The sequence below is a fragment of the Quercus lobata genome, chromosome 5, assembly GCF_001633185.2.
Source record: "Quercus lobata isolate SW786 chromosome 5, ValleyOak3.0 Primary Assembly, whole genome shotgun sequence".
In the NCBI taxonomy this organism is placed as follows: Eukaryota; Viridiplantae; Streptophyta; class Magnoliopsida; order Fagales; family Fagaceae; genus Quercus; species Quercus lobata.
Window position 1 is genome coordinate 20,084,696 of NC_044908.1, and position 10,087 is coordinate 20,094,782.

Consider the following 10,087-nt stretch of genomic DNA (forward strand, 5'->3'; position numbering starts at 1 on the left):
AAAAAAAAAAGGAGTAAGCTTTACAACCCTTAGCTACCCTGGCTTCAATAGCGGAAGCTAGCAGATCCAAAGCAACAGAACACTATTGAGCAATTAATCAAACTCAACTTCAATATACTAGCTCTCATACTGTTCTATACAGAACAACAGCTAATACAAAGCCAACCAATTACACCAGCCCTTACAATAAGGGACTATACACAGATTAAACACATCTTAATATTCCCCAATTTGCACAGAGAATTTTGTTAAGATGGTGCTATCCAACTGGCTGCTATTCTCCATTCTTCCCCTAACATCTCTTTTGATAAACTTGAGTATCTGATCTTCTGTCTTAACATCACTCCATAGATTCTTTATTATTTATTTATTTATTTATTTGAATCCACATGTTGTAAATTGTTACATATCTTGCAAAGAATGACTCATAAACTTGATCCTCTTAGATTATCTATGCAAAAACTTACCAGGTCTTCCCAAGTTTTATAGATCCTTGACATTAGACATGGGGCCATCACTTGCTCCCAAATTCTGCTTTGTATAGGAACAATAAAAATCTCTACTCGCTATGAACCTTCTGCGAAAAAGACTATTGCTATCACCATTAAAGCCCCATTGCACCTGTCTGATTTTTGTTGATAGTCTAATCCTTCATGGCTAGCCAACCTATGAAGTTTTTGGGTATACACGTGAGTGAAGTTTCATGTTGAATAATGATGAGAAAAATGTATTTACTCTTAGACATGTGCCATCATCTTAATGGGTTAAATGCAACTAGACACTAGACCCAATTTTAGTCCCAAAATTACAACATCAAAGTAGTAGGATTCTCATTAAAGTTCAATTTTTTTGATACATAATCATATAATCATAACAACATATATATTTTTACCCAAAAAAAAAAAAAAAAAACTACATATATTTGTTGGCTTTATAAATTTGCGCACACATTCATGATTCATCACAAGCATACAAAGGAATAAAGATCATATATGCTCATATATGCACATATGTCACAATAAAATTTTGTTTAAAAAAAAAAAAAAAGACGCAAATAAAGCGCTATCCTAGCACACGGAGATGTTCTTTCATTATTATCCTATGCTGTAACTGGGATCTTAAGTTTCATTGTGAGTCATTGTTAGTTTAGGGTTGGGGTGAGTTAACCCTTCTTGACCTTATATGGCATTTTCTTCTCTTTCACTAGCCCTTCTTTTTTTTTCAATCAAAAATACTTGGTGTTGAGGTACAAATTTTCAGGCCTTAATTTCATTAGCCCACTCACAAAAAAACCCACATAAGCCCATAAATTATTTTGAGCCCACATAAATATTTCACACATATTACTCAAATATTCTCCATGGTATTGGGCTCTCACAAATATTCCCTATATAAGTCCCATAGATTATCTTGGGCCCTCTCACACATATTACCCACATACTATCCAACTTGGGTTTTCACAAAAATACTTATCATGTTGTTACCAAAATTGGTCCACAAAATTATACTATCTCCACAAAAAGCCCAAAATCATTTACCTTGTGGGAAAAATCCAAAAGGCCTAACAAAACTCTCTCATAAAGCTCGTTGCTACACGGCACTTATTAAAAGCCCATTGCTACACAGTACCTATTAAAAGCCTATTACTATACGACACCTCTTAAAAGCCTGTTGTTACATGGCAACTCTAAAAGTCCGTTGCTACATGGCACCTCTAAAACCTATTGCTACACAGCACCTATTAAAAACTTGTTGCTACACGGCACCTCTAAAGCCCGTTATTACATAGCACCTCTTAAAAGCCCGTTGCTATATGACACCTTTAAAACCCGTTGCTACACGGCACCTCTAAAGCCCGTTATTACATAGCACCTCTAAAGCCCGTTGCTACATGGCACCTCTAAAGTCCATTGCTACACGGTATCTCTTAAAAGCTCATTACTACACGACACCTCTTAAAAGTCCGTTGCTACACGGCAATATTTTTACAAAAGTTTACAAAGCCCAAATACTATTTTGGCAATATTTTACAAAACTCAAATACTATTTTGGTACTATTTTACAAACCCCAAATATTAATTTGGCACATATTTTACAAAGCTCAAATGCTATTTTGGCACTATTTTACAAAGCCCAAATACTAATTTGGCACCTATTTTGCAAAGATCAAATGCTATTTTGACACTATTTTATAAAGTCCAAATACTAATTTGGCACCTATTTTATAAAACCCAAGTACTATTTTGACATTACTTTACAAAACCCAAATCTATTTTGGCAACTATTTATAAAAGCCCAAAATACTATTTTGACAAAAACAACTACATTATGCTCAAAGCCCAAAACTATTTCTTGGCAAAATATATACTAAAGTTCCTAACTCATGGGAAATATAAATTACTCATCTCTCAAAAATATTTCTTTCACAAAATTTATGGGAACTATGCTTATTTTTTCATAATCAAATAACTACAAAAGCCCATGTATATTACCTATGACAAAACTATTCATTTTTGTAGAGATGACCAAGCCTAAGGAAGCTCAATTACAAAGCCCAGCTGAACCAACTCAGCTTATATACAAATCCCGACAGCTAAAGCTCACATGAGCTGTCCAGTCAAACTTCAGTACAACCTGGCAGCTGAAGCCCATTGCCATCAATTCCAGCTTGTCCAATCAGATCAGAAGAAGACACGTGTCCAGTAGGGGTTAAACCCTTCCTTGCCAAGTTGAATTCCATCATTTCTCATGTGACATAAAGTTGAGGTGACATGACAAAAAGCTGGGAAGTTTCAGCCAGCTGTATCTCCTTCCTTCTCCAACCCATTCGGTCAAGGGCCAAGGGCAACCATAACCAAGCCATGAAAGCTTCTGGAACAACTTGAAATCAATTCACCAAAGGGATCCCAACAGAGTTCCCAGCATAGGGCTCCAAGATTAACAACTAGCTTGGGGTGATACAATCTGCCCTAAGGAGCTCTAATTCTAGCAGTAGCAAAACCAAAATCATTAGCCTAATACATGCTTTAATCCCATCAGCTGAGGCCAATCAGCATTTAATACCAAGTCAGAATCCCAGCTGTTATTACCCAAAACAGCAAGAACATCCTAAAGCTGAGCTTACTACTCTTGGCCAAAATCCTAGGAACGATTTTCTAAAGATTTTTTGAAGATTGAAGAAGATTTAGTAGAGATTATTTGCTAATTACTCCCTCAAACTCAACTATAAATGGAACTCTCCACTAATCCTTCAGAGGGGGACCAATATACACTAGGGGACACACTAATAGAAAGGGGTTCTTCCTTAACTACTTTGTCTAGCCTTCTCTAAGCTCTGAAAAAGTCACTGAGTTCTTAGTTTAAAGCTTAGAAACTAAGTTCCCCAGCTCCTAGCTTACAAACACTCCTCATACCTCTACTCATAAACACTTATCTATCTTCAGCAGAAAGTCCTAGTAGCTTCACTAAACACTCTCTCTCACTACTCATAATACCTGAGATGTCCCTCATTGCTCATTACTCACTACTCACTACTCATACCATATCCATGAGCATACCTTGGCACTACAATGATCTTGTTGTGCTAGCTAGAATCTTTCTCTCTCCCTTCATCTCACACTAAGCTTTCCTCATTATTTGTTATAATGGAGCCCATAATATTCATTTACTCATTTATTATTGAAGGTTATGATGTAATTGTTACTATAGAATTTTTCTCTCATATTATTGTATTAGAAGACTCTTCTCCAGAGCCAATGGATGATGAGTTTGAAAATGTGGATACTTTCCTTAACTTGTGAAATAGCTAACAGCTGGAGGTTTATTCTGTCCTATCTTACTTTACCGTTGGGACATTTCACCGTTGGGCTATTTTACTGCAGAAACATTTTACTACTGAGCTATTTCTTGTAGTATGCTTTTTAATCATGCTGACGTGTCTGTTGTAGGAATTGTTTATAGGCCATTCTTATCAATCTCAACCTAAGCCCAAAGCATAAAATAAAGTGAATTCTTCAGATCTTCACCGATAGCCTTTAGGCCATGTCTTGAGCCCATCGTCGAGTTTCGGTTTAGGCTCCCAACCCAACACAAATCTCATTTGTTAGAAGGAAAAACTTGTTTGCTCTCGACACTTGGTTAGGTATTGTGGTAGATACTGGCAATGGCGAATATCAAAGTCCCATGGCTGTGCCACCATTTATATCTCTAGGACATGCTTCTATTTTAACAATACCGATCATATGATCAAGCTCCAAAAGTTTCCCTGATTGTGCAGAAGATAAGCTTTAATCAATGATATAAAACCTTTAAAGCTTGATTGAAACCTCAACTACTAGCCTTCTTCTTCTTCTTCTTCTTTTTTTTTTTTTTTTTTTTTTAAGGAAACTACTACTAGCCTAATAGCAAATGCTTGAACGAGTAAAATATTGATGGTCGCTAAATTATATAAAAGCATGTTTGCATTAAATTATTATTATTAAGCTTATTTCACTTATGTATAACTTTTTAAATTATGTACTTTATAGCTATAACAATATTTTTGTTGGCCTCAAAAAAAATGATCTAACTTATTTTTAAAGTCTCAACTAAATCAATAAACAGAGGCTGTTCCACCCAAATAAATACTTCGGTAAATTTTTTGGATTTCTTTTTTCTTTTTTTTTGGGGGGGGGGGGGGGGGGGGGGGGGGTGGGGTAAGCTTATAATGGTGCATAAGGCAAAACAAGCCCAAATACTTGTCGGAAGGCTCTTCTATGGCCTATGAATGTGGGACTGGAGAAAAACTGGCCCAAAATAATCTCAAAACGAGCCCAATTACTTGGCTGAAGGTTCTGCTGTGGCCTACATAAGTAGGACTGGTCAAGGACTGAGCCCACTAGCCCAGTAATTAATTTCTCCAATTGGGCTTTGGAATAAACTTTGAAGCACAGGAATAGAACCTGGTATTCTCTGTCACACATACTGGCCCATTGCATCAAGTTAGTCATCAATACACACAGATACAGCAAAACTTTCACTACTCCATTTTTATTTATGAGCTAAGATACATATATTAAAACATAGGTTACTATTCTACCCAAAAAAAAAAAAAAAAAAAACATAGGTTACTGAAAAACCAAAACATTCCTAGGGTGAATTCGTACACAGACAAAGTACAAAGTTCCCCAATCTCACTTTAACACAAGTAGCTAGGATCTGTCCCTGCCTTTCTTTTTGATCAATTCCTTACCCGGGTCGAGATGCTGTCTGGGTGAGCCTAGCTTGTCTTGCTAGCTGAATGGTTAAGAATCAAAGCAATGAAGGTAAAATGCATGGCATTAGCACTCCTTTTTATGGATAAAAATCAGTATGAATTCTATAGAATCCCACTCAAAAAGAGAAAATAGAAAGGGCACCTGAAAGTAAGCTTCAAGTTTCCTTTTTAGTGTGGCATATTCTCTCTTCAGTTGTTGGAAAGTTCTCATGCATCTGCTTTTGTTCATTGCAACAGAATGATTATGACATTGATATGATTATATGACATCAATTATGGATCATGGATTTTCCGTATACTAAGAGATCTTGGACCTATAAATGGATATCTTTGAATAACTAGGACATGTCTAGTAAGACTTTTTGTTTTCTGCTTATAAGTTATTAGAAATTTTCTTTTGATAAGTTTTTGGTTACATTCAAGAGAGCTTCGAATTAGTGACACCCGTTTCATGAACACAAAATTTCTATGCCTTTATGTAATAAAAACAGACTTTGAGAAAAGAAGTAATTGCATGCAATTTTTTGCATGACTAAAAATCTTTAACAATTTAGAGAAAATATTACTCCATCAGGGCCTTACTCAAAGGGGGTTAAATAAAACTAAGGACTTAAATTTGACAACCATCCATGGGTGTGAATGAATGTGATAATATGGAATTAAGTTGGAAGATGAATTACCCTTCTCCATTTCCTGCTCTGCAATATTCCCTGAACAATGAGCACTCAGCTTTAACCTTTTTGGCTCCAAAGCTGCACCAATAGAATATAATGTAGATAAAGAACATTATTGTGTTGAACCCAACACGGCTCTACTACCTTTCATAATGTAAATGTAATATGTAATTTTCACCATTTTTTTTTTTTTTTTTGGTTGAAATATATACCTTGTGCTACTTCCCTTGAATTGATACATATAGCCATCCAGCCTACCATAATCAAGTGGCCTCCTCTCCCTGCATAAACACAATCAGAAAGTCATTATCACCTTCACAAAATAGGTACAAAAGAAAAAAGAAATAAAGATGAAAAGATAAAAGAAGAAAGTTAAATGAAAAAATAACTCACAATTCCTGCTCTATGTTGAGGATTAGTCTAGATGTATCCTGGTAGTAAGTTGTGACAATTTCCTCGACAAAATTTGGATTAGTACGATCTTGCAGCTCCTCCAATTGGGCAAATTGTTCGTCTAGGAGTCCCTACAAAGACACAATATACAAAATATCAAAACCTCAAAACATAAAATCATGGAATAGCATGGATGAAATTTATGTGTGCACACAAAGAAATTATAATATCTAGATCAATGCATCTATATTGCATCTCCCAAGTGTTTCAAATTTAGTGTCGATTCACCATGTCTATCACTGTGTACTCGCTCAAATACTTCAACACTTTAATATGTACAAACGCCTGCAGACATGTAATTTATGCAAACACATGCACATATATAGTAGTATTGTTTTTGTAGAGTGTATATTACTACATGGAAAACTAGTGTCACGTATAATGGATAAGTATTTCACGCTTGTGCATGTTCGTATTAGAAAAGTAGAGAATATAACTTGTTGTATGTAATTTTGTATATGCAAATCAAAGTAAAGTATGAGTAAAAACCTCATCAAAGAGAGTCTGTCTCTGGTGGGCAACCTGTCTGAGCAACTGACTCCTCTCCATTTTAGAGGTAACGTCTAGCAAACAAGCAAAAGGTATATATGTTTATATGTATGTGTGAGAGAGAAAGGGGGAGATAGGCTACAACTTGATGGATTGAGTGATGAGAATGCAATATGGCAATGAGTTTATATACTGGAGAGAAGAGTGAGAAGTGAAGGATTTAATATATAGAGGACAAGGCATACTTTTTTTTCTTCCTTCTTTCCTTTTTTTGCATAGAGAGGATGCGTACACTTGTATGTTGTCATCTTAGTGTGGATTCAGGTGAAAAGGGAAATTTCAATGGTGTTTAAGCAATGTTAATGGGTATTGGCGATTGGCAGATTTGATTCTATCATTCCCAAATTATAAGATTTTTTTATGGTTTTATGTTAAATCCTTAAATAATTAAAGGTATCCAGATTCTAACTATATCACTGTTCTTAATTCTAATGCATTATTAGCACTTTATATTGTGCACTCAATCCCCAATATTATTATTCTACATTAGCAGCTCAAAAATGAAGAGACAGAAATAATATATATTTCATCAAATCGTTTAACAGTAAAAATAAATAAATAGATCATTCTATGACCTCTTAAAACTTTTTAAGCGACCACCGCACACCTTTAGTGAGATGGTCACTCCACAAGTATAAGTGTTTGTGGGATGTGAGAGACAAAGGTCAGGGTTCAAGTCTTCAAGAAAAAGTTTCACACACATATACATTTAGATTAGACTAGCTAGTGAGATGGTCACTCCACAAGTATAAGTGCTTGTGGGGTGTGGGAGGCAAGGGTCAGGGTTCAAGTCTTCAAGAGGGAGCTTTACACACATATATACTTAGATTAGACTAGAGTAGAATTTCTATCTTGTAAAAATAAAAAAATAAAAAAACTTTTTAAGTGGCTGATTATTTAGCCACGGCAACATTGCGGTGCTGGCTTGACATTAAAGAGGTGAAAGAGTCACTAAGGTATATGATCCTTTTTAATAATCCAAAAGTATACATTATCACATATAAACAACTACAAGCTCAATTTTGGGCTACATTATTGATATACTCAATCTATTGTGTTAGGTTTAAGTTTTAGATTGGCAAATCAGAACAAAACAATCTTAGTTTAGTATTTTTAGAGTGTCAAAGTGCTGTCAAGTTTTCTACCTTGGTGCTGGAAGTTATTGTGCTAAATAGTGCTGCTCGACACCTCTTGAAACTTACTTGACCGATCGAGAAGCCTTGATTTTAATAAATTGAGTTGCATCTCGATAGATCAGATCTTGGGATTACTGAAATGTAAAATTCAGCTCATCAACCCATTAAATTATTAGGGTTTGGTGCAATCAAGTTAAGGTATTTAAACAGACCCTAATAGAGGTCCAAGAGACTTTTGGAACTTCTCTGTTATAAATGTGAAGATTTTGTGCCTTTTGCTTAGAAAAGTCACTATCAGAAATCATTCCACACATAATATGAATTGGTGGTTATTGAAGTTGTTGCATACCAATCATCTCATGTATTGGATTTAAGCCTTTAAGTGGAGTCTTAAAGTTGTGGATTGGAGGTTTGTGTTGGAACAACTTTATATCAAAGAAGTTAGTGAATCTTAGAGCTAAGTTTGGTAACTTTAGTTAAGTTTACGAAGTATAGAGCTATTCAATTTGTAAACTTCTATTTGATAATGGGACCATTAAAGTCTGGGGTTTTACTGTGGAATTTCTATTTTATTGGTTTTTTCTGGGTCATCATATACGTGTGTTCTAGTTAATTTTTAATGTAATTGATATTGATGATTGTTTCAATAACAAAAAATAGTTCATAATTTATCTAATTAACAACTTTACCTTAAAATCGGTTTAATAATTGTTATTACAGGGTCTAAAAGCCAACATTGATTGAGATCAATTAAATAGTTTGGTGCAATCTCTATGACTCAATCAAATGAAATATCAACGTGAGTTTGGTGCAATCTTTTTGACTAAACCTAAATGGGACCTAAGGATGTGCAGAAAATCCATCGACCCGCCAAATCCGACCTGTCAAGTTGGATCGGTTTTTAAGGTTTGGTAGGTTGGGTTGGGTTACAAAAAAATTTTTTATAGCGGGTCGGGTTGGGTTTGGGTCATAAAATTACAAACCCGCCAAACCCGACTTGACCCACCATATTTAATATATATTTAAAATATATTATATATTTAATAATTTTTTTTTAAAAAAAAATCAGTTGTAGCGCACTTTTATATATATATATATATAATATATTATATAATTAATAAATTTTTTTAAATAACCAGTTCTTCCTAGCCTATATAAAAACCAATTAGTTTACAAAAATTCTAATAAATTACTATTATTGTTTAGTCATTAGTGTTGTTTGCCTTTAAGGAGTTATATTGATACTAATCTTTAGGTTTTTTTAATATATTAATATTAATATTTTTTTTCTACTCAATTTAATAATAATAAAAAAAAATTTGTCAAATCCATGGGTTCAACCCGACCCATGTGGGTTGGACTTATGTGATGAGTTGGGTTGAATTTTTTTGACCCACTATGATGGGTTGGGTCAAAAAATCCCCTCAACCCGACTCATGTGCACCCCTAATGGGACCATTGAAGTCACTATTGTCCTGCCAGCCAACAATAACACCATCACAACAAAACCAGTTCACACCTATATATGGTTTTTTTTTTTTTTTTTTTGGTTAATCTCAAAACAGTTTTAGAGTTTCCAGAAACACAAATCAAAGATATCCTAAGTTTGTTTGTTTGTTTTTTTTTTTTTTTTTTAATAAAGAAAATAAAATAAAGATGAAGATAGATTAAGAGATTCCTATATAGTTTTGTTAATTGCGCTTTTTTATAACTAGTAAGTGTTAAATAAATAAAAAAGGTGGATTAATTTCCATATATAGAATAAGCCACATATACATATATCATATATGCAGAAAACAAACAATTAATTTGGCATATGCCATCTCTGCTTCTGAAAAAGCATATTTAAGGGGGCATGGCAAGAGACAAAGAATTTATCCTGAAAAGCCAAAAGCTACTATTACTATTAATTTATTATTATTATTATTCTTTTTAATAATTAAAGCCAAAGCATAAAAATTTCATCAATATATTCATGAAACATATATAAATGCCTTTACGTACATCATGGCGTCACATTT

The 10,087-nt window shown here is 34.2% G+C and overlaps 1 protein-coding gene across 1 annotated transcript; it reads right to left on the reverse strand.

Moving 5' to 3' along the window:
- Positions 1 to 5,226: 5,226 nt before the first annotated feature.
- Positions 5,227 to 6,930, reverse strand: LOC115990132 (histidine-containing phosphotransfer protein 4-like). Its single transcript, XM_031113988.1, has 6 exons — positions 6,871 to 6,930; positions 6,322 to 6,452; positions 6,141 to 6,209; positions 5,935 to 6,006; positions 5,397 to 5,469; positions 5,227 to 5,274 (listed from the first exon to the last, which is right to left on the reverse strand). The coding sequence occupies exons 1-6, from the start codon at positions 6,928 to 6,930 to the stop codon at positions 5,227 to 5,229; spliced, it is 453 nt and encodes a 150-aa protein (XP_030969848.1).
- Positions 6,931 to 10,087: the final 3,157 nt, after the last annotated feature.